This window comes from Simochromis diagramma, unplaced genomic scaffold (assembly GCF_900408965.1).
Source record: "Simochromis diagramma unplaced genomic scaffold, fSimDia1.1 OVJJ01000602.1, whole genome shotgun sequence".
In the NCBI taxonomy this organism is placed as follows: Eukaryota; Metazoa; Chordata; class Actinopteri; order Cichliformes; family Cichlidae; genus Simochromis; species Simochromis diagramma.
Window position 1 is genome coordinate 3222761 of NW_024387040.1, and position 25998 is coordinate 3248758.

The 25998-nt window shown below is 40.2% G+C and overlaps 1 protein-coding gene across 2 annotated transcripts; it reads right to left on the minus strand.

Annotated features, from left to right (window-relative positions):
* Positions 1-2577: 2577 nt before the first annotated feature.
* On the minus strand, positions 2578-16014 carry timm21 (translocase of inner mitochondrial membrane 21). 2 transcript variants are annotated; one of them, XM_040044044.1, is made up of 10 exons: positions 15536-16010; positions 15070-15132; positions 14886-14983; positions 14687-14760; positions 14478-14583; positions 10421-13329; positions 10055-10136; positions 9794-9953; positions 6835-6967; positions 2578-4789 (listed from the first exon to the last, which is right to left on the minus strand). In XM_040044044.1, the coding sequence occupies exons 1-6, from the start codon at positions 15912-15914 to the stop codon at positions 13237-13239; spliced, it is 813 nt and encodes a 270-aa protein (XP_039899978.1). In that variant the 5' UTR covers positions 15915-16010; the 3' UTR covers positions 2578-4789; positions 6835-6967; positions 9794-9953; positions 10055-10136; positions 10421-13236. The 2 variants fall into 2 exon arrangements, with proteins under 2 accessions (XP_039899978.1, XP_039899980.1); XM_040044046.1 differs by lacking the exons at positions 2578-4789; positions 6835-6967; positions 9794-9953; positions 10055-10136; positions 10421-13329 and having other exon boundaries at positions 14487-14603; positions 15536-16014.
* Positions 16015-25998: the final 9984 nt, after the last annotated feature.

Sequence of the window (25998 nt, forward strand, 5' to 3'; positions counted from 1 at the left end):
CAACTCCTTATTTTCTAATGCATAATACAAACTGTAATGAACAAGTAAAACAAATGGATAACAAAAAGTGATGAAGGTATTCAGCACAAGACAGGATGGAACCTGTTAGCAGTTAAATGACCTGCGAAACTCATTAACGCTCCCTCAGAGTTGCGACGATACACTCATTGCACAGGAATGTAATGTGAATTTGAAGCAACTGAAGAATTTAAATAGTGAAAAAAAGCAGTCCTGATCTGAAACAACTCTGTGGTGGAAAATCAAAAACAGAAGTATTTTTGACATCTTATCCGTCCTCACCCATGCCCGGAATGTGCTCTCCCGGAGACTTCGAAAGGCACCGCTTTCTCCGTGTTCAGTGCGTACACCTTACTCTCAAAATCCTCGTCACTTCACAGGTGCCGCATCCACTTGCACGTCTTGGGAGCGCAATATATCTTTGACAGACAACAGTGGGTAATTGAGCCATCTATTGTGTTCCTCGAATGGCCTTCGAGACATTGGTAATCTCCAAAGGCAGTTCGGTGAATATCCTTGAGAGCAGTCTCCATTATGCAGCTGTTTATACCAGGATGTGATAACCAGTAAAGCGATATACATGATGGATTATTGCCTGTTTTCCCAAATGCAAATATTTCCCCCCAAAACCATAAATTACGCACAGCAAAATCAGTGCCACACACCTTATCTAGATAACTTATTCACAGCTGACACAACACGGTCTGTCACGCATGAACACAGGAATCGGTGAACGAAGGTTACAGTCTTCTTTAATGTCGCGGGAGCTGTTTCCATTTTTCTCATCTTTTTTTGATGGACCACATTTAATGTGCTTTAAGTACGATTCATAAACTTTTCTTTAATGAAGAAAATGCAACATTAGGCTGAGCTTATTTGTATGCAGCTCCAAAAATGAATGTCCTTGAGCATTCATTCCACAAGAGGGCTCTACAATTGATCCTGACTGAGCCCAATTATTTTTTCCATCAGAAATCTAAAACTTTGGAACAAAAGTCAGTGGAGCTTTCTGCCGTTTAAACGTGTGATAAAAGACATCATCCTGCACTGGGGGGATACCAGCAAGAGCCTGTAGGCACTCAAAGACCGCCGGGCTCAGCAACAGGTGCAGGCTGCTCGAAAGCATGTGGCTGACATTATCACTGGTGCGAGACTGCCCTCTAGTGGCGCTTTACGGGGTCACAGCTTGTTCTGCTCCTACATGTACTCACATATGGTTAACCTTTTTTTTTATTCTATTTAATAATCCCTCCACTGTTCATACTTCATTGAGGGATCGGTTGATAACAAGGTTCAAGTATTTACCAGCTCAACTGAGGTTAACGAGGGTACGGTCACACTTAAAGGACCACTGAATCAAAGACATGACTAACTCAGAGCACCGAAGCCCCATATTAGCCAGAATGAGTACAGACTGCTTTCCTGGTGATATTTTTTCCTTTTGTGCTGGAATTACTTTCACATAATGAGCACAAGAAACACGTCTGTGACAGAAGAGAAAAACTCTTTAAATAGTGCCTTTTTACACTTGGCTGCACGGATTTCTCAGTACCTAGTTCATTTTTCAGAACTTCCAATGCGGTGAGGAAAACAGCAGTCTGCGAGGAAGAACCCGCGGCTAACCTTTCACTGCCTTACAAATGAGGGGAGGTCATACTGGGTGAAGCACTAGTGCCATGCCGATGTGTATTTAGCTGTCATTCTCTACTGTATGTTCGCATGAGTTCTATCAGAGTCTGTTTAAAAGTAAGGTGCGTTGGAGTGATGTATGGGCTCGAGGTGGGGGTGGTGATTGGCTGTGAATACTTGTGTACATGTTATGTTTTTCGCTTTGAATACATTTGCAAGAATTTCAAGCAAACTTTCACTTTACCATTACAGGGTACTGTGTGTGGAATTCTGAGATAAAAAATGATAAAATAATCCATCTTGGAATAAGTTTGTAACATGAGGAAATGTGAATTCTGTATGAAGATGTTAAGATTTTCACTGGGAGTGAGAAGAATGGACAAGAAACATCTGAGTACATCAGAGGGGCTGCTCAGGTTGAGCGTTTGTAGGTGCAGATGAGGGATTGTGGATATTTTAGACAAGTGTTGTTAATGATGGAGCTGCCAGGCAGGAGTAAAAGAGGAAAACCACAGAGGTCATTCATGCATGTCATAAGGGAGGATATACAGAGGGGTTGGTGTGACAGAGAAAGATGCTAGGGTGAGGTGGAGGCAGATGATCCTCTGTGGTGACCCTAAAGGGAGCAAAAGAATGATTTCATTGTCGTAGCAAATACAAGAAGCTACTGGCAGCTACATTTAATTCTCTGGCTACAGATAGAGCTTTTCAATGTTTGGAAGAAAGAAAAGGACAATAACGTGATAGTTCCCTGGTTTGGAAAAATCTGCATTACAAAGTGCAGGTGCAGATTTTAAAGAGAGTGGAGACTTCAGAGACCAAAGTGTGCATTAGAAAGAGATTGTGTTGTATTTTCGAACCAGTGAGTGCTGCTCTTCTGCTGTGCAGCCCAGGGGTGACCTCAAACACGAGAAAATGAAACTGACAATATTTTGTATAACAACAATTTAATACAGAAGATGCATTTCTCCCAAAGCAGAAAAAATAATTAATTCCCCTCGACTTGCAAAGCTACTAAGTGGGGACATCTGATATGTTGCCCACAATGGGAATGAACGTGAAGTGAACAAACAGGACACAGTACGGACAGAAGCCTCGTAACACTCAGGCCGTCAATCGTCATCATGCTGCCGCCATACAAAAGATGCCATTTCAAGCCCACATTCAGATTTGCACCTTGGGGCTTCTCCGTTACATCCTCCAGATTGTAAAACCAACACAGGTAAATTTGGTAAAAACGCATCAGCGTCGGACGATTTGTCATCACAATACAAAGAATTACCATTAAAGTACATCACATGTGATTCTCCGAACAGACCCCGTTTACCCAAAAGTCCAGAAAACATTTAAAATTCATTCAGTTTTTCTAGATTTCTCACGCCCCGCCCCCTTAATGTTCAGAAACTACACACAGACTGATTAAACAAACACGTAAAATGGATTATTTGGGAGTACAGTGTTATTTCTGGATTAACTGAAATGCAGTGACAGAAAAAAAGAGCAAAGAACAAAAACAAAATTTCCAAAGAAATAGTATTTGAAAAATTGCAACAGAAGAAAACATATATATGTAAAACAGCTGAACTCTACCACCCTGTGGCAGAGGTAAAGATGATCAGAAACAGAACTGTTAAAAAAAACAACTTTTTTTTGGTTAGTTTTCTTTTCACAAAGAAAAAAAAGAAAAGAAAAAAGTGACAGCTCAGTTTTGGTGACTTCTAAAAACCACAAAAAGCAGCCTTCACATCCAAAAATGTTTTGAGCCTTTGCTCGTAGCCCTGTGAGTGTTTTTCTAGGGTTGTTACACGTTTTCATTTGAAGACATATTTAAATGAGAATTACAATTCACTACAATGATTTTGATCATCCTCCAGCTGGATTTGCATCTACATAAGACACATTTGCATTTCTCTCAACCCATTGAACAAAAGCGATTGTCCAATTTTCCAACTTTTAACAGAAGAAGAATTCATGTTTACACTATTTGCAATCTGGTGTATAGGAGATAATAATGATGAGCAGCAGAAAGAACCCAGCAGCTACACCGATTACGACCACTCGCTCCGTATCTTTTCTACTGCCAGCGTACATTTATTTCATCCACTTGTTCCCCTTTTCTGTTCGCCCTCGCTCAATCCCATTCTCAGGGTAATAGTCACTTGAACTGTCTAACGTCCCGGTATAATCACCACAATAAAAAAAACACACGGGATGATGGGGTAATTATCTAAGACAATTGGTGCATTTGTTATCAAATAGCACTCAAGTGCACTCATAATGAAGCACTGAGTAAACACAGTTTGGAGTTGAAAGTATTTATTATGCACATGTGCTATACATAGCAAAGTTCCTCTGAAATATAATTAGATTGTCTACACTGTGAATTTGTATGGAAGGCTGTTACTCGCTTACTGTGTTTCAGAACAGCGTCTACAGACGGACACAAATATGAAGCCGTGCCCCACATATTACGCTTCATAGCATCTGGAACAAAAACTAAAGCATCTGTTTGATTTTGAGACTGATCAACTATTTTAGTTCTGTGAAAGAAGGTGGCCTCAGAGAAACCCTTTATAAAACAGAGCACACTTTAAAAGTCTCTCTCGCTCATCTGTGGCTCCACTGATACCCTTGAAACTTAGAGGTCAAGGGGATTATTTTCATCCTAGCTGGAAGGCAGTCCTGACTGAGGCACACAGGCTCACTGAAGTCATCTGTTATTGCCAAACTCATCAGATGACCACTTTTTTTTTTTTTTTTTTAAACAACACAAAGTAAAAAAAAACAAAACAACAAACATATGCACACACACACTCATATACACGCACAAACATCCAAATAAACATTTGCTCTCCTGTGAGAGTTAGGCTGGCAACAATCACTGAGGTTGAACGTAGGAAGGCAGTGCATGGAAAAGGCAAACTGGCATCAGGGATTGATTAAGTGGACCCGCTGTGACTTACAGCGCCGTCCTGTTGGCTGACTTGTGTAGGGGGAGATGCTGTGTAGGGGGGCGGGGCTTCATTTACGCTAGTGGAGTCTCCTCCCTCAGAAATAAGAAGAGTGTTATGGGAGGGCTGCGGGGCGTCGGGCACGTCGCCTTGGGCACACTCGCTGTAGGGAGGGGGCTTCAGGTCATCCTCTGGAAGGAACAGAGAAGACAGCTTAAGGAAACAGGAAATCATACACACTTGTCCCGGACTGAGCTGCTCAGTTTAGGGATATCCACCGGATAAATGTTTCCCTTACCTTAAATATAATAGAACTATGCACCAAAATAAACTACAAACAAACTGTTCAACCATAACATCCGACAGGAGAAAACATAAATCACCTCTAAACATGGGGCTCACGCTCATCATAGAATGAGCTGTTATAATGTCAGGAAGCTGCAAGGTGTGTTTTTTTTTTTTTTTGTGGGCAGGACTTTGACTTTAGTCAGCTGTTTAAAAAAAATCATAAAAAAGATTATAATCTTAATCCTTCCTGCCACTCCCTTTATGGGAGAGGAAAAAAAAAAAAAGGTTTCGGTACTTCTCACAGCTTCTCGATTGAGCTTTTTGAGATGATGAATTTTTACTCATGCTTCATACGGTCACAAAACTTTCAAATATTCAATAACAGCGAATGTTAAATTGTGCCGCAGCAGACGCAGGAAACAGGAGTTACACAGTGCTGTGTGGCTGTAACGCCGAATTCAGTGCTTATTATACCTTCATGCAGTGGCACTATTAAAACTGCTGTATTACAGCAACCCAAACGTCCCCTCCCCGGTGTCTCCGATAGGAAAAAAAGATCTGATATGAGGGCGAAATGGAACCAGTCACATTGTGTAATTACACTGCTGCTGAAATGTCACCATTTCCAGCCTTTGTAACCACATCCTGCTTGTCAGACTCAACTACCACTTCAGATCAAATGAGATGCCATTTGCGAAAGAGGACGCTCTGAAACTTGATACAAAGATTTAAAAGCTGGAGTGGCTAGCTTGTGCCCTCCTACGAAAACACATATTTACAGCTAATTATGCAAAACAGGAAAAACTGAAAGCACTGACATGACTGTTTAAAGTACATTTAAACCCAACTAGAAAAGGGAGAAAATCCCTTTTCTAGTTGAGAGAAGAGTGATTAAGAGTAGCAATATTATTTAAAATTGAAAAACAAAAGTGGGGTAATGGAATTAAAAAACAAAATAACTGGGAAAGAGTCATCAGCTCTCAAAGTGCCAGTCACATGTCCAGTATTTGAGCCTCTGTTAGGAAAAGGAACTAGGGTCTTTCTTCTCACCTCTTTAGTGTTGCTTTTTCTGGCGCAGTTTAAAACAGTCATCAAAAACGAGTTAACTCACACACAGAAGCAATGCACTTGGATACAACTGAAACAGATGGTTTCATTTTGATGGAGTTACTCTGATAAACAAACCTCTGACTGCAAACCAGCATGTGAACTCATTTTAATTAGGACAGCTCTTTTTAGAGATATAAGTACTATGGAGCACTAAAGGGAACTGGATGAAACTACAGCCGTTATGTGCACAGGCTCTGAAGCAATGCCAAAGCTGATGTGTGTCCCGAGACTTTCTAAAGCTGGCAAACGCTGCTCGGAGCAAAAAACATCATCCGGCAGTTGTCTTCTCTTTTTCAGTTACTTATATCTGAAAAAAGCCACTTCCACTATAAAACTGTCAGCAACAAGCGCTCTGCATCGCAGTAAATGAAACTATGTAATCACAGCGACCACACAGAGCATTCAGTCAGGAAACGTGGTGGACTTTCCCACCGTTTCTGTGAATGAAATCGATGTAAATGCAGTTACTGAGGGGGGTGGGGGGTGGGGGTGGGTGGGTCAGGGAATGTAATTAACGCACAATTCATCTCAAGTACATATGACACAACCACCCTTATGTTGTAGTGAAACCATCAAGCTGTGTAATTTGACACTAAACTGCTCAAAGCAGCACCGCAGGTGGAATAGGGGACTCCAGTTAAGCCCTCGTGCCAATCAAATATCTTGTTTTTCTTTACTGGGTGCTGTGAACCAACTTGTTAGTGGATAACGGTCGAGCGCTCTACCCCCCAGGATGTTGAAGTACGAGAAGGGGGAAACATTTTGAATGGGGCTCGCTTGCAGGCTAACAACAGAACAAGGAGGCAAAAGATGTGTGTGACTTATTCAGCTTTGTTACCTCCAGATACTGCCTCGTATGGTGGTGGCATGTCGAGCTGGGAGAAGGATGCTGCTGGTGGCAGGGCTGTGGAGGGCTCCTCTAGTGAAAGGTCATCCTGGACACCATACCAACTAGGCCAGACTGATGTTTGCTACAGGAGGAAGGAAACAGAGTTAATTACACACATGCACACACAAAAAGCAGAAGCACAATGAAATACGCACATACACACTTAGCCGTTAGAGACAGAAATCTATTAGCTAAAGCCAACATCATAACACCGCTAACACTATTAGGAAACGAGCCGCATTAACTTTACTGTACACATCTCCGGAGATGACGCTGCTGCTGGTTATCATAATATTACACTCATGCATCAGCTCTTTTAAACTTTTTTTTTTCTTTTTGCCACAGTCCACAGCTCACAAGTCAAAAAACCACCAATGAACAAAGGGCAGAACACAAACAGCCGGGCAGCATTTTCAAAGAATCAAATCATTAATGTTTGACTTCAAACACAGATCACCACCATGGAACGTTTTCCCCCCAAACCCGATAAACCGTTTTTTAAGCCTGTATTTACACAAAAGAAGAAGCGAGGACATCTGCCAGTTCATTGTATAAACATAACAGCAGTTGTTGCTTACATTACACTAGGCTGGAACGCTTTTAATACACATAAAATCATTTCCTCGAAAGAGAGGAGAAACGAGAGAAGACGGGAAAATAGTTGAGATGTTAAAATATGTCTGTTTTAAAATGCTTTTTGCAGATTTGTGATACAGCCCACATATGACAAAGAAGTCTGTTTTATTAAGTGACAGATCAGCACCTTTGAATGATGCTTTCAAGCTCTCTTGAACCTGTTGCCCATGTTGGTGATCCAGGTGTACACGCTGTAAGTCGGTGATGACAGACTAATGAGCTTATTAGTTTAATCATCCTGTTGTTGTGGGCGTGATAGGAAATGATGATGAAAGTGAAGCACCGACAGAATAGTTCAAGATAATTACCACACTAATAAGCTACATTAAACTAAACTTGCACAATTATTGTGATCTATATTTTCCAAATCTAATTAAATGCTTTCATCCAGTACCAGTCCATGGCCCAGGTATTGGGTACCACTTACATAATAGCAACTGTTTATGTAGGCCTAAAAAAACAGAGGACTGAAACCAGTTCATAGCTTATCAAATCATTTGGATTTCTCTCCATGGCCCTTATCTATCAAAAGGTTGGGTTTTTTTGTCCTTTTTTGCCATATTAGTCTCTGAGTGAGTCTCTACAGCTGTCCAAGAGGTTTAACAAGTAGTGCTGCATCATGAAGCTGAGTCGTCTTGGCATTTCTTCAGAAAACTTTCAGGGTACCGGGTTATGGATGACCACAGGGGTCTCCCTGCTGCACATTCCATTAAAATCTAAACAGGGAACATTATATATCCGAGACAGCAGAGGGAACAAAGAAGAGAGAAAGGAAGAAAGAGAGGAACAGGGGGAAAAAAGGAAGGGGAGAAAAAGGGAAAGTGTGGGAGAGGAAACGGGGGAATGCAGAAACTGTGAAACAAATGGAAGATTAGAGAGGAATGAATAAGCAAAATGAGTTCAAGGAGGTATAGCCAGCCGGCAATCTTGTGTTGGACTGCATGTTCCTTCAGTTCAGATAGCACACATAATATCATAATTGGTCTTGGGAAACCCAAGGGCAAAGGCCTCGGCATTGCTCAGTCTCCCCTGCATCATTTGCTAAATTATTTATTTTATAAATGGGTCACTTCCTGTTGCACAAATCCTTCAAACAATACTAAAAATATCCCTCTGTGTGCTTGCTACATGGACGGACAACACCGAAAAATAATTCAAAATCTGGTGAAGATGAATTTCTGTATGTACATTTCCATTTAAATTAATAATCTATTACAAAACCTGTTTCTAACGTTCCCGTTCATGCAGCATTTACAACACCTAACAAGGAGTGAATGTAGCGGTCTGGAGTTAGAAACCGTTGTTAATAATTCTCATTTTGGGGAAGCTCTGAATCATGGAGATTGCTTCCAGGTGTTTTAGAGAGGCAGTAAAGCTGAACGGCCCTGGGGAAGGTACAAACACGATGCCTAAACCTGTGGCGTAACCCACAGAAAACAGTTGCTACACGCCGAAGTTGAGGAAAGGCATTATTATTCTAGATGTATCCCTGAGAACATCAACAGAAACACAGGCAAATCCAACACGCATTTCAAGGGGATCATAAAACAGAAGGCTGCCTTTAATAGCTAATTTTAAAATGAGCATGAAAAGCACGTGTTTCGGCAAGACATGAGAGGTTTCAAAGCAAACTATGAAAGCCATTCTGCTGGCTGGATAAACAGCCTGAATAAACCATGTAAACTAATCACAATCTCAAGCAAATTAAACATTTGAGACTACCTCCTCCCAATATATCTCATGAATAGTTTGGAAATGGTAGGATCTTAAAAAAAGTTTTTCAAGACAATCATTTAAATTACTCCCTGTGTTTGCGTTTCGCTTTAATGGGTTTTGCACAACAGTTCACACAGAGACGGTGGGGGGGAAAAAGCTCCAGATCAACGAAAACCCCCACATACATTCAAACCAGAATGTGTTCCTATTAATGGACGACCACAAACTTGCTCAGTATGACACTAAAAGTGAAATGCTGCCTATCGAAGTAAAAGTGACTCGACTGGAAACCGCATGCCTTCTCGAGAAAGCAAATAACTCCCCTCCAAAAAAAAGAAAAAAGAAAGTAACACAACCGCGACCTTATTTGACTGTCTCTTTCTCACTCAGCTCCAGTCTCTCAGCCAGCATGAGGAGGTCCTCTTCACTGTGAACACCCTTGAACTTTTGTGTATAAAGTCACTTCCTCAAAGGTGTGAAACCACTTCAGAAGTTCACAGCCGGATTTTTGCGCTGTGAGGTGCAAGTTCATGTGTGTTGGGGGTTCTGCACTTACGCTCTGTCTCTCACACATCTGATGGAGGTAGGCCCTTCCTCCAACAATGACTATCTGAGCATTGCGTGGGTTGCTCAGGTATGCTGCCAGTTGCCTCTGTCTCGACCGGTACCAGCACACATAGAAAAATATCTTTATGACGATGAATATAATGACAACTCTGTAAAGGACACAAAAGAATGAGAAGGAAGATTGATCAGATTCAAGGATCAGTCCTAAGCTCCGTATTTAATTAACGAAAAATACATACAATATACTCACATGTACCAGTATAGCTCCATTATTGTGAGATGTTAATTATTAAGCAGAGAGTCTCATAGCTGAGGAAGAAGATTGCAGATTCCTGCCCAAAGAAAAAGGAAAAACTTCCACTTAAAGCAATTTTTAACTCATTTTTCACCAAGACTATTCAACCAAAAAAAAATAAAAAAAAAAAATCCATCGCACTGTCTTAACTAATCATTGAAGATTTCAAATGGAATGTGTAACCCTCAAGCCGCTATCCACACAGAGCTCGGGTTAAGCACTTTTATGCAACTTAAAAAAAGATGGTGAGTTCAACACGGCGGTTTCTCAGTTAGTATAGCTTCCTGGTCTAGTAAAAGCAGACACAAGAACGAAACTTACTCTGTAGCGACAAGTCGGTCTTCTTGATTAGCTGACGAGGTGTGCCATTCCCCCAAGCGTCTTCGGGGATGTGATGAGAGTGGAGCTCCGTGAGTCAGATGAGGCTACGGCTAGTTTAGAGCTAGCAGGCCACAACAACAACAACCACAGGAACAGCAGCAGCCCTACACTATTTACCCACACCGCAAGCAAAACAACGACGGAGACTGGGCTGCTTGGTGAGCATACCTTCCTGCTCTTATATACAAGTTCATAAGCTAGTTACTACAACAGCTACACGCTGGCTTAACCCTGGAGAAACAACTAAACTAGTCCTACAGAGTTTTAGCTAGCTCTGACTGACTGAGCACGCCCCTGTGTTCAGCGATGCCTTCGCTTTCACAGTGGGCGGTGTTCAAATGTTCACAGGGTTCCTGTCTTCATGCTTCCCGTAAACTGCCCCCTCTTGGGAACAAATTATTGGACGCAGTTATTATAATTAATCGCGTAAATTTCCCCGTTCAAGTGTTGTCTGTTTGAAACAGCACTTATTTAGAGTCGAGTAGCATCAAGCTAATTCGTGTTCGGTATGCGAACCAGAAACGTTATCTTGGGTACGTTCATGGTTTATAATTTTTTAATTATTAAAAACCCAACAACTTTTAACCCCTTCATAAAAAAGAAACACCTAAATCTGTCTGTTTTTAGATGATTTACAGACGTGTAATATAAAGCTACGAGACTCATATCTCAGCAGCAGCAGCAGCACTGACGCAGAAACAGTAATAAAAAGCGACATTTCCAAGATAACTGCTACAACGATTTACTGGGGGTCCATCACAAATTCCACTATTTCCGAGGGTCATGGAACGTAGCACGAGTCCTAGGGACGATTGGGTACACATGGGATACAGTATTACACAAGAATGAGATCAGTGCAAATATTTGGAAGCATAAACCCATTAAACGCGAGATTTATAGAGGTTTTTATTCGTACTGACCTCCAGCAACAGTATCTCGGACGTAAGAAGATCGAAGCTGTTAATCAAACTTTGTTCCCTTGATAGAAAAATGCATATATACTTTGGATAAACTGGATTTACGAAACGCCTCTTGCTGTAACTCTGTGAAATATCAATATTTTCTGTTTTTGCTCAATAGATGGGCTCAGTTCCAAATTATAGGGTGATAAAAAGCTTTATGGATATATGACCGCCTCTGAAAGCCTAAGGGAACATTTAATGTTCTGGTTTGTCTCTAATTATTCCCTGCTTTTGCTTTTTATCCTGTTTAATCCAGGCCTGTGACATTAGCACTGTTTTGAAGTTAAAAATAATAGAGGGAAAACAGACAAAATTCAAAGCAATCTTGCTAGCCATTGCTTAAAATGAGACATTAAGTTGAGACAAGTTTTAATATTGGTTTATTATTACGGTTTCCACATTCTATATGGAAAATACCTGCAAAAATGTAAAAAAGGGCATGTCATGCAGTACATAGCTCAATGCGTTACCTCCATCTAGTGGTGACTGTTTCATACTTCATTTCTAAAAATTTAATTCTGTACACAACAAATAAACTAAACTTGACAGGAAAGCATCCATAATATTTTCTAGACCTGTATTTTATGTATATAAAAAAGAGCTTAACCTGTAAAAGATGTGTTAAATTGTCATTGGACCTTACACCCCAAAAACAACTTACAAATGAAGGAAGAATTGTAGCTCCAATGAAAATTATCTCTACAATAAACAAGAGCACTCGAGAGAGTGCAACTCCCCTAGAAGGACAAAGGCTACGCTAAAACATGGTTGTTTTATGATGTTTTATTACAAGCTCACATCAGCCTGGTTTTATTAAACTTGCTAACTTTAGCCGGCTTTTAATACACACTGACGTCAGCCTGGTTTTATTACAGCACCCTGATGTGTGACCTTTAACCTTGAAGCATTACATACTAAAATGGTGTATTTTTATTATCTTTGGCTGTACAAGCTATAGAAACCTGAGATTTTAAGATATAGTTATACAGTGTGTGAGTTTGTAAAAATTTATGGGGTCATTGTAACGCTGTAGGGCATTGTACTGAAAAAGTTAATAAGTGTGTTGTAGAGCTCTGTCCATGCGCTTTCATATGAAGTATTACTCAATATAGTTCCTTGAATTACACCCCCCCCCCCCCGCCCAAAGATTAACTTTGACCTTGGAGGGCTTACAATGAAGGTCCCCCAATGAAGGTCTAATCTATTGTTGAGAAGTTTGAAGCCAAAATATAGTGGGTAATATAAAGTTTTTACTGAAGTTCACATTTGATGTGAACTAAAATGAAAACAGCTTAAGCTGCTATTGGTATCTACCATCGAACAAGATTTGAAAATGATATCTTGAAAACTGACTGCTAACGACAAACGGAACTTATTACATACTTCCTTCCCTGGGAGGGTCCAAAACACACACACACACACACACACACACACACACACACACACACACACACACACACACACACACACACACACACACACACACACACACACACAGCTTCAGTTGTATGTTTGTTCCCAAGTGTTTTATTTTATTCAAATTTAAGATATTATTTCAAAATCAAGATCACAATCTAGTAAAAAAAACAAACATTTATAAATTAGTAGCACGGGGCCATGTGATCCTTTGATCTCTGCTTTGCAAGGCTCTACACCAAATGCTACACCAAAGCTGTAATTGTTTAACAGCCTCTGACAGTATGTGAAGGTGAATTCTCCAGCTTTTTTGTCCAGCAACACATCTAACACACACTCCTCATGCTTCCATAACGCTGAATCACACATCTAAGGTCCTTATCTGTTATCTTCCACAATTATAGTCCGTCTTGGGTAGACATCCATGTCCACAAATATATAACGAAACTCATATTTTCCAGTTTCAGGATTCTGTAAAATCAACAACAAAAAAACTGGTTGATTAAACACATATAAAAACATCAGCGATGTGACGGCCATCACATATGAAACTAGGTAAAGCTTTAGGAATACACACAGTGCCACTTACTGGGGATTTACACTTCAGTGTGAAATCTACCCATTGAAGCCGTTTTGTAACTGCAAAATCCTCTGAAACTCTATGACGTAACCTGACATGCACCTGAATCTAACTACACGTCACAGCCCGCAACCACTGTGATTGGTCTGTCCAGTACAGCCGATTTCTTCTGTGCATTTTTGGGAATACTTTTTTGCCACGTTTTTTCAATTTAACTGTGAGAGAACAACAATCACTGCCTCAATATAGGGAATAATAATTACAACATCAACATAAACTTACCCGTAATACACCCGCACAAGCATAAATGCTGGAAACAACGAGCCTACGATAGGTAGGCTACATTGTAGGCCCCACAAAAGCATCTTTTCCACTAGCACCTACTCGGCTTATCTCAATTTGAAAATTACTCAATTTTCTATTAGATGGTAGTACTTGTTACTAGGTACTTTTTGAGTACCTATTAGTCTGGATTTCCAAGCGAGCTGAGTCAAGCTGAAAATATGACATCAATAGACCACAAGCCACTGATTGAGCAGAGGGTGACATCACTGGGTGAGTCATGAGAGCAACTCCTTCATAAGAACACAAACCAACAGCTTGGTCCAATGATGAGATGCAGAGTTTTAGCATCAGTTTGGTAGCAGGTAAACAATTGGCTTGATGCCCTCCTGTGTCAGAGGTGTGTAGAGGGGCGGTTCAGCGGGCTCGGGGGCAATGGAAGGGTGGCTGGCTAATTATGCTCTCCCTAGTTAGTGACGACAGAGGAGTGCAGTGCTGGTTCACACCTCCATTTTTGCATTGTGTTTGTGTCACATACAAATAACGCCAGGGGACTTCCAGGTCGCCTTGCTACAACGATCCCACCTACATCGAGGTGGTACTCAAATATGATTAAAAATGACCGAAACTGAATAGAGCAGAGTCGAGTTGAGTAGGTGCTAGTGAAAAGACACAAAACATTCACCGCAGAAGTGTCAATCAGTGCTTGTGCATGTATGTATTTCATAAGATGGCTTTTGAGTGGCAGAATACCAACCTCTTTAGACTCTGTATGCACTGTCCCCTTCACTCCCGGCTCTGAGCCCTCAATGTAAAACTTAAGTCTCATATGCTTCATTCCATCCTTCAGGTACTCGATATGACTGAGGAGAAGAGACAAAGACTGCCATTATACATGTTAAGGCTACCTTAACTAAAAGCGGGCTTTGTTGCTGAACTTGTTTGACTAATTAACAAAACACCAACCTGACTTGCTGCCTCCTTCCTCGACGGGTGGTCTCCCCGTAACATTTGATTGGCTCACCAAATGCACCAATTACCTACATTTTCAATAAACAAGAAACTTTTTATATGACCTCATAAGATCATCAAGAGGACCTTAAATACTGAACTGTAACATTTTTAGCCTGGCCTCATGTTTGACAGTCACTAATATCGTTCATACCTCTGGGTGTGACTTGACTTTATCAAAGGCTCTCCCATACACTTTATTTGGACTCGCGGATGCAAACAGCTCTTGGAACACCACATACAGCAGCCCACCTGACAACACACACAGACGTCATTTCAAACAGGATGATGAATTGCCTGGGTTACGACTGCAGCTTTTTAAATTCCGCTGTATTCACCTGTCACTCCAAGCCCGATGAGTACCACGATCAGGTAGGTGAAGTCCCTGCCAGCTTCTTTCACTGGAAGGCATTCAGTGTGGAGGGTTATTATGCAACAGCTGTGCATAGTTTTCATTTATATTAGCAAAGTTAGAATCTCACTAATAAAGGCAAGTGTTTGTTTAGTTATTCAGTAAATAAACTCCTGGGTCATTTTAAGATATTTCCTCTGCTGCTGGTGATAATCAGAGCGATTGATTGAGATTATAAATACAATAATTGTGTATATTTTTGTCCCAAAACTGCTGCTGCAGTGGAATAAATCATTGCTTGGTTAAATATAGTACATTTTCTCCACAGTGCCTACGGACAAACCCTAATGGTTTGCTTTGAAAATAGCAGGCTATCATGAAACTACGCTCCTAATATCTGAGTACATATATGAGCACGACTTAAATCCTTTTTATTTCCTCGCCTCGCATACCTTTTTGTGCAGCTGAAGGCTTTGGACTCCCACTCTGGTACTTGGAGACTGACCTGTCTCGGTCCTCGGGGCTGCTTTTATTTCTGGCTGTAAAGTCGAGACAAATACCCCGCCGTCTGTGTGTTTGTATTAAGCAGCTTAGCACAGGCGAATTAGCCTCTAGTCCACTGTGGAAGGCCAGTCTTGATAATGTTGACACTCTCCTGTGCGTATGGATAAGCACGCTGACCTGTGGTGCTCTGTGCTGCAGATTTCGGTGCAGGACCTTCAAAACCTGAATATAAGCCATGATTTGATTTGAGCGAGCCCCTTCCCAATATCGCAAAACTACACTAACCAGCCTACTGTGTGGTTTAAGTAAACAAAACGGACTTAGCATACATGAATTCACAGCACTAAACTAACCCAAAACACTGGGCAACAGGACTGGTTAAAGTCAGTCACCGGATTTGTGCTTCACCGGCGCACAATATTGCCGTCACTCACCGTTAAAGCGACAGCGCAGCAATGAAACGTCACTCGCTCTTCATCATCGTCTAAAGCGAAAACGTCTTCAACAAAATAAAATAAAAAGTTCCAAAAAAAATCTTTAAGAAAAAAAAATTACCGTTACAACTAGAGAATGCATTTCCTGGAGAAAATGCAGTGTGAATGCTGATACATGAATATTTGTTTGTTTTTTAAGGTGCTGAAATATTTGGGAAGCTTGTTAAATTTAACTGACATACACCAAATCTTTCACCTATAAGCCAAAGTGCAGAACTGTTGAAAGCTGAAGTTCACACAGAAGACGAAGTTTCAAAGTTGGAAAGTAACTGAATATCTTCAAAATGTACATTAGAAAAAAAAAACTGAGTAATGACCAAAGAAAATTTAGAGTCAGAAAAAATCTAAATGAATATTAAAATCTCATATTCTTTAAATCACTTTAAGAGTGGAATTATGTTTTTTAAAGGTCTAAACACAAGAATCTCAAATAAAAAAAAAATATTTGCAAAACATCTGCTGTGTGTGTCTGTGTGTCTGTGTGTGAGTTTCAGCAAGTGAGTGAATTACCATGTAAGAGGGACATCAAATGAGCAGGTAAATTAGTTTTTAATAGTTGTTTTTTTGTTGTTGTTGTTGTTGTTTTTTTTTAGATCTGCAGATGTCTTGCTGCAGTCTTCACACAATGGGAAGTGTGTTAATTATGAATGTATTTGTCAGTTTTGGAGGTAAGTTGAATTTATTTGCCACAGACAATGACAAAATCTACTGCAATTTACTCCTGACTCCATGCACTCTGACGTGAACCTTGGAATGCATAATTTCATACTTCAGTTAATGGTTGTCATGTCCAAATAGACTCTGGAGCATTAGAAGAAGCTTTAGAGTAATTTTTCAGAAATTAGAAGTACAATAAAAAAAGGTCAAAACTTAAAAAAAGGGAAATTTGATTGGAACAGGTTTTGATTTTATTCACATATTACACAGCTGTGTTGCTGGCTGAACAGGCTCAGGCAAAAGCAATGCCGTGCCTGGCCTATTGTTTAAGTATCATTAAAATTAGAGCTTGTAAAATCTCACCATTAGATGTCAGTAGATTGCAGATTCCAGTCAAGTGAATTCACTTTTTTATCCCTCCTAATTCAAATCTATAAACCAAGCTACAGTAGCTCTGCTAACTCTGGTAATGCTGACTGTCGTTCAGTATATCTTTTGTTTGATCTTTTTATTTGCTTTTTGGACAAGTGAAGTTACAAAAATCTCTTGAATCATATTTACTTTGGTGGACAGAAAAAAAAACCTTTGTAGACTGTTTGGGGAACTTTAGTACAGTGGAACCCCAACTTACAAATACCCCATTTAATGAAAAAATCAAGTTACGAAGGCACTTAACGGCAATATTTCTGCCTGTGGTACGGCAAAATGCCCGTGTAACAAAATCCACTGGCTCTTATTGGCTGAGCCCACAATGCCCACAATTCCCACAATGCCTTCCGAATCATGTGACAACCCCCTTGGCTTTCATACTTGCGCATTGCTGTTCCACTTGAACAACGTATCCGGTCGTTAAGTGATGACGTGACGAATCCTACTTCTGGGCCTAAAGTAGTCTGCGTTTAATATGGCTTTTGTGTTGTTAACATGTTTAATGTTTTGTATTTTCTTCTATTTAATCTCAAAAAGCTCCTAAAACAGTCAGTGATCACTGTTGACCTCCCTCGGCTTTTATTACCGCTAATCATTTATTTAAGCTCAGTTTTTAAAACCTTAGGATGTAACTACAGCCCAGCCCATGCAGCAGTATATGAATGACTAACCTCGTATTGTGGATGGATTATCTCAGTTGTTCTCCTGGCTGAAGTTTGGTCCTTTTACAGCATCCTGCCATGCAATTACATTTGTTCCTGACCACCGAGAACACTCACGTTAACTTTTATCGAGTGGAAAAAAAGTTAGCTTGTTTATATTATGCTAACATAGCTGTGTCGCTAGTGGTCCCGTAGCACATCATTATATACCAGCTAGCCAAACTTCAGTAACCCTACAAACGTCACTGCTGTTTAGTTTTCTGTCTTCATTTATGTTGGAAGTGATAACAGAGCTGTACGTTTTAATTTGTTTCCAAAACCCCGCAGTCAGGACATGCTATATTGTATTTAGATAGAAGCTAGCGAGCTAACTTCCTGCTAACTTCTAACTCCGTTAAATGTCATAAATTCCGTTTTCATGGATGCCTGGATGTTAAACTCAATTGTTACACCTGGTAGAGCAGAACGCTGATCATTTTATTAAAGATGAAAGACTTTAGACAGTTTTTCAACTCTCAGTAATGCCATAGTGATCGTTTGATATATGGACCTGCAGTGGAGTTTAGGCCCAGACATGGCTAGTGACGTCAGACTTAACAACCGGATTGTTGTTGCAGTTAGCAATTAGCCTATAGCTTATCGTTCACTCAAAAGGCGCGATGGGTGCTTAGACTTACGAAAATTTTCGACTTACGAAAGACCCTCGGGAACGAATTAATTTCGTAAGTCGGGTTGTATTGATTTTTCAACAATGAATTTTCTGCTTTTAGCTGTATTTAGCAACCGAAAATATTATAGCAACACTGAGAAGACAAATCATTAACATTGTGTGGTCAGGTAGAGGTGTAGGTGTTGCTGTCTTAGTTCTCTTTCTGTAACAGAACTTGAAAAAACTGAGTCAGTTGTCCTGACCAGTTCCTGTCTGAGGTTCAGACCATCAAGAACGTAACTATAATATTGAACCTGAAGTATGATGTTCCTACCCACCAGGGAACCACTGTGGGTTCAACTCCTCCTGCTGAGCTCATAGAGCAGCAACCCACTAGTCCAGAGGCAGAGTGGTGGTGTAGCATCACTTTCATCACTCACTCCTGAACTCCCGTGAAACATAACAAGGCCTCTCTAAACATCAGTAATGTGAGATACATTACTAAGAAAACATGAGAGATATATTACTAAAAAAAACATGGCAGTAGGTGTTGGGTCTGCGTTTCCACAGGCCCCGCTAGTTTAGAAACTTATTCTCGTTAACGACAGAAACAAGACGAACATCTTTTGGTTGCTAGCAAGGGAAGACTGGTCGGAACCCAAGCTCTTGGAGCTGAACGCTCCTCACCTGTCGTCTAACCAACTTCATCTAAGCAGCCTTCCTCGCAACCTTTTATGTCCATGACACACAGCTTACACAAACAGTTACAGTACACACAAGCACCTCCCATTGTAAACCCCTCCTATGGTTACAAAAGACAAGGCACTGTGTGTGTACGTGTAAGCACGTGTGTGAATGTGTATGCATGTGCGAGAACGTGTGTGTGTGTGTGTATGCATGTATGTGTGAGAATGTGTTTGTGTGTGTGTATAGGTATGTGAGTGTGAGAATGTGTTTCGGGGTGCGTTTGTGTGACCTCCTGCTCACCAAAAGGGTAATAAAAGCAGGAAGCTTACCACACAAGAAACAGAACTTCCAGATAGGATGTGCCTATAATAAAACACCTCAGCCTCCCCCACCAACAGAGTGGCTGGAGAGGTGGTATGAGACAAAGGAATGTCTTTGATCCTATAGTTTGAACTAAGACTTACAAATTTAAGTAACACAATGACAACATTTAACAATTTGACTCCAACAGTAGGTATCCTAGTAATTAATGACCTCATTATTTAGGGTGCTATTATTATTGTGCTTTAGACTCTACAGATTACACAGAGATCTCTCCCTCTGGACTGTTTAAAGGGCCAGTTTACATGCTGTCAGCCTTCAAATGTATGCATTAGTCCCCTCCACCATTGTTTTACTGCTCATGTTCACATCTACAGTAAGAAAATGGAGATAAGCAGGCAAATAATATAAAAGGACACGATGCTGCAGAGTAACTTTCTGTCTTTTCTGATTCACCATGTTGCATCTTTTCACAGGAGTGACTTAAGGACGCCTGTAGCCTTCACTTATCTACTTATATGATAATAAAGTTTAGTGTAATGTAGATAAAGTGTTTTCTTTTAATTTTATAACATGAAACTTGCATCAAGTATTTCCATGGTGACCGTTCTAGAATTCTGCATTAAATAAATATTAAATAAATGAAATAAAATAAAAATAAATCTGACTTTAATTTAATTTAATTTAATCAGACTTTAAAAACAGCTCATCTGTACAACAGAAACCATCGAGTTCAGAGTTTTTTCATTTCTGCATTTCACATTACACAATTTACACAATTTGGACGGTATTTGACAGTTTGTGTTCCCGACTGTGACACAAGAACTACATTTCAACTGAAGCAAGTAGAGGAATCTACAAACCCATCAGGGTATGTGACAGGTTTTTTCCTTCTTCTGCATTTTAGCAGTTTAAAGAATTTGATGTAGTTTTAAAAGCTGACAGACTGAGAATCAACTTAAGTAACAATCGGTAACTTCTTATTTCTTTGACAGGTGCTGTTCATGTCGAACAACACTGCTGGCATCTTCCAGGCTACAGGGCTCAGTTAAGACTGAGATCCATCCAAACCAAAGCTCATGTAAAATATCAGGTGATTTCTCAGGACCTGAGAGTGGTGATGTTTAAATGTCTCCTTTTATTTTTAGATTGCAATGATGGAGTTCCTCAGTCTTCAGCAGGAAAGCAAAATCCCACACATCACTGCTGAAGACCTGAGAGATTTTTTGGTGGAGAAGAGCAAACAGACACTCAGAGAGCAGTGAGTTATTGTGATACTGACCATCCACCTCAAACCTGACAGTCTGTTTGTGATGAAGTGTAAATGCTGAGAGAAAGCCTCTGTTTATTTTCTTTTGAAGGCTTTGGGAGTTTGAATTGGGGGATTTTGGAGACAAAGAAGCCAAACCTCTTCTGAAACTGGTGAGACTAGAAAACTCACAAGACTTTTAGTAACTTGGAGGTTTATTTATTTTGTTCACATAACATCTAAACAAAACTACACTGTAAATGTGTTTTGTGTTTCAGGTGTGGGCAGTAAATGTCATTAATAAAATGAGGGACAAGGAATTTCTTGCCTGGATGCTCCTTAAATTTCCAGAGTTCATTCCTCCTAAATTTCAGTGAGTTACATCTGACAATTATTAACAGTCCAGCTACAGTTTCTGTGATGCTTTAAATATGTTTAAAATATCATTATCATAACATTTTTCTACAGAACAACTAAACTCCTCAGCATGGTGAGAAATTACATTGAGATTCTTAAAGAGAAGCAGCAAGAAGAGCATAGCTCCAAACTGCTCACTGCAAGTGGTGATAGAGGTAGTTCCCCACACCTTGCAGGGCTTCTGGGAGTTTCCTCCTCACGCCCTCTTGAACATGTCCTCTCAGAGTCTGAGCAGACTCTCCACCAGTGTCACAAAGACCCCTTTGGATTGTGTCACTAAAACTCTTACAGCGATGGATAGCAGGCCACCTGTCCCGACTCCGTCAGAGATAACATAGTCCAGAGCATTCTGAGGGAGATCAGACAGAAATATCCTCCAGAAATTCTACTTACCAACCTTGCAAACTTTGCATCAGAGCTGCTCACTACAATTGCTGATGTAGCAAAGAACCACATATGCAAGAACTTCAAGCCCCCTTCTGAGCTTCCACCAATGTCTGATGTTCCTCCCAGTGAAGAACCTCCTTCTGAAAGCCTGTCAATGCCTGATGTTCCACCAGTTGAAGAGCTTCCTTTTCAAAGTCTGTCTTTCAAATCCATAAAAACATTTTACTTGTAAACTTGTCACTATTGAAAGGGAAATAAACAGGCTTCCCAATGGTGTAAGATTTATTGCCACAAATCATTGTTACAACAAAGAAATTATCAACCAACAACTAATTTCCTACTTGTTTACATAACACTGTTCTCTTCAGGACTTTCAGATATAAAAGTATATTTACGTGGATTCACCTGTGTTTGCACCGTTTTGTTATGAGCTGTTGCATCTGTGGATGCCAAAGAGAAATCTTTCATAATAATGGCTGGATACTCAGCTGACTATACCTGTCTTCTGCATGTAGCAAAAGTGTTTACTAGTATAAGGCTGTAGAATTTCTATTTACAAAACCAGTTACCAAAACTGTTAATACTTCCATGAACCACTGAGCAAGGCATATTGCTTGATAGATGCTATTAGGAATGCTTTCAAAAGGCATCAACAGCATAGATACAGTGGATATCATTCAAAGAACAATGCTTTCAAGCAGGATGTAAACATTTTTATTTCTGCTGTTAATATGTTGTTATTATTATGATTGTTGTAATTTGACATTTTAATATGTTTTAAATGAGACAAAATTAAATGTTCACACTTCAAATGTTTTGGTAAATCAAATTTTTTATTTAACTGGTCAATCGTAATTTTTTATGGGTAAGATGTTATAATAACCTGGTTCACTCAGTGACTCTGTCTCCTAAAAATCTTTAATTCAGTTCAATTCAATTCAATGGTATTTACATATAAATGGATTGAACTGAACTGAATTAAAGAAAAAAACCCAACAATCCCCTATGAGCAAGCACGTGGCGGCAGTAGGGAGGAAAAACTACCTTTTAAAAGGTTCAGGGAGGGGCGGCCATCTGCCGTGGCCTGGTTTGGGGGGTGGGGGGTGGAGCCGATGAAAACTTTGTACACAACAAAATATTTAAGCAAATATGCTTAAAATGCATGTTTAGGCACTTTAAGTAACTGTTAATATTTTGTTGTATATTACTGTGAAGTCAATTAAGTGAATGGTCTCAAAAACCAGTTGCACTTCTTTTTCTTTTTTAGTTTTTCTTCTGGCATGTTGTCATCTCGGGCCTCTGGATTTTCTCGTTTGGTAGAACTGGCCTCCTCTTTTTCTTGCTGATTCTCCTGGAGTGTCTCGGCTTGGGCTGGAGAATTTTCTGGATTGTTAACGCTGGCCTCTTTTTCTGAACTTGACTGATGTGTTGTCTCTATTTGGCTTTGAGTTTGGCGTACTCACAGTGGGTTCTTTGTTCCTGTTCTTTGCGCTTTGCAACTTCCTCTTCTAGAGTTTTCTGAGTTTTGAGGATTTTCTCACGGAGTTGTTCGATCTCTTCCTGCTGTTTTTTACTTGGGCCTCCAAATCAGCTGCTCGAACGGTTTTCATGTCTGTAGAGTCTGTGTGTGGAACTTCTGTAATTTGTGTTGAAGCGTCCACACTCAGCTCTGCAGCTGTCACAGCTGTGTTGTCGTCTTTAACAGGAGCTGCATTCACCACAGGGGTGAAGTTCTCCCCGGGTCTGTTTCTGCAAGCCTGTTCCAGTTGTTGTTGGAGCTCAAGAATGTTTTTTTCAGCATTTTCTCTGCAGCACTTTAGCTGCAGGCGAAGCCAATCATTCTGTGTTTTAGGTTTGTGGTTTGCAGCTGTCATTTTGTAAAGATTGGTTTTACACATGTGCTGAGCCTCCTGCAGGAGGAATCTCAGCGCACCCACTTCATCAGTCTTATTATATGGACGTCTGCCATCATTTGGTATTAAGTGAGGATTAGGCTGTGGTTGAGATGGCCCATCATTGGTTCTAAGGTCATGATTAGGCTGATGTTGCAGAGGCCCTTGATTCGGTAAAAACTGTGGATTGCGCCAATGTTGCCCAGGCCCATTATTGGGTTTAAAGTGGGCATTGGACTGATGTGGCCAAGGCCCTTGATTGGGTCTAGGGCTTCTGGTTCTGGGGTTTGGTTTTGCATTTTTCTGCATTCTTCTTATTTTCACCCTTTGGCTTGGCAGCGTCAGATGGAATCACCTCATTTGGTGCCCGGTTTTTCCCTCTTAGGTTTGGGTTTGCTGCATCGCTCTTGAGTTAGGGCGGACAGCGGCCAATGAGGTCCCTTCCTGGGGATCAAGGTTTTGCTGCATACATTGCATTCTTCTTGTCTTTGGTCTTACAATGTCCAATAAAGTGTCTTCTATTCGATCAGGGTTTGGGTTTTGTTGCATACACTGAACGTTTCAAATCTTTTTCCTAAAAGTTGGCTCGTGTGTGTAGCCCGTCTTGTTAATGATCTTAGTGAGTGGGCTGAAGCCAATGAAAAACAGCAGTTGGAACAGAACATCTCCTCGGTAGATCCTGCAGTTGATGGCGACTGTTCTCCTGGCTTTAAATTAGCCTCTAGCGTTGCTCCCTGCACCCCCCACTGATTTTGTGATGAAGGTTCTTTCGGTCCTGTTGATCTTGTACAGTTCTAGCCATTCCAGGATCTATGTCAGGGACATTGACTCATCTCGTTCAGTTGTTGGCATTTGCTCTTGCTCAGATCTCTGCTCTGTGTGCTGACAGACATCTGCTCTCAGTGTGTCGTTCGCGCTCACAAGATCTCTGCTCCATGCACGCTCAACTCTCTGTACACTGTTATAAGTGTGCCACAGAACCAATCACAGACTTGGATGCAAAAATTCTGGTTGGCTGTTACAGTCTCCAATCAGCTCGCTAGCTACTGCATTCCGGAAACACGGTCCAGAATGTAGCTAAGTCCATTTTCGGTTAGTATTTTTTATTATTTTATTTTAATATATATATTTTAAGACCATTGTTGGTTTTAATCTAGTTTAAACCAAACCACTCCACTGGATTTAGCTACATTCTGGACCGTGTTTCCGGAAGGAGCAAGAGCAAATGCCAACAACTGAGCAAGAGGGGCTGTTATTGTGTGTGTATATGGATAATAGCAAACACTGAAATACATTTCTTGCACGCAGAAATGAATTTTGTTAGCTCAAATTAAACTTTTCTTCTCTCAAAAAAATGTTCTCCTCAAAATTCAACATTTGCGCTTGCAATTTTTTTTTAACGTGCGCTCAGAATCAAGGCACAAAAATAATGTCATAGGTTTCTGCCACTGTGGCAGTTGGTCTACTCACTGAAACAAAGACACCCATTAAAAAATATGAAACTGGTGAAGAAAGCATGGATCTTAAACTGGAAATGAAGAAAAACTATAAAAGATATTGAAAAGATAATTAAAAGCTGAATAGTTCAATGCCTTGGCTTCGTTTTAAAGTTTGAATGGTGTCTTTAGGTGCACATATGTGGAAGCAGTTGAAAGAGGAGTACATTGAATGAGAATTTGAAGAGTCTGCCAATTGAAATACATTATACATTTTTGTTGAATAAAGTTGAATCTTTAAAAAAATCTAAAAGTTAGAAATGACAGAAATAGAACCACACATGTCTAAAAGAAGAAGAATCTAATGGTGTTTTTCTAAGTTGAGCGCTGTTGAAGGAGATAATAAGCGAAAAATGTAAAGAATAAAAATAGCATCTCAATACTGTCAATGCTTAATCAGCACTAATTGTGTCGTTACTTATGTTAAAAAAGGTTCTTCAGTTCACATCGGGCAGATAGAAAGAAAAAATTAACATCAATCAAACATGCTTTTATCTTTCGCCACACTCTGGCTACAATCAGGCGATTTCAGTTCATGTGGGAGGACAAAGTTGTGGAGCAATATAGCAATACAGCTTTTAAGAAGTGGAGATGTGGACATTACTTTCATTTTCAAAAGGACAAGTGTGTGATGGTAAAGTGCAAACTGCATCCAAGATAGAAACAAGAGCAATATACTGCTAATACAACTTTGGCTCTTTAGAAGCATCTGAACAGACAACATGGTAACGCAAAGACCAGAACCCAAGAACCCAGAAGGATTTTGAAACTGAGTGTTTGCTAAACCCGGCCCAGCACCCAGACCCTAAACTTCTACAGGTAACAAAGTAGTGATGTGCATTCTGCCTAGTAGCCTCAGTTTCTTCCTGTTCATGTTTTACAGTACAATTACATGGAAGATCCTTTTGAAGTCTCTCTGTGCTGGTTTTCATCTTTTCTTTGTATTTTTGGCTTTGTTTACACCTAAAAACTAAAAGAAAGATGGTGCGTGTGTTAACTGGTAATTATGTGACCATGCTTTTCAGGTCATTTGACAGAGTACTGAGAAAGTTATGTAATAAGTAGTGTAAC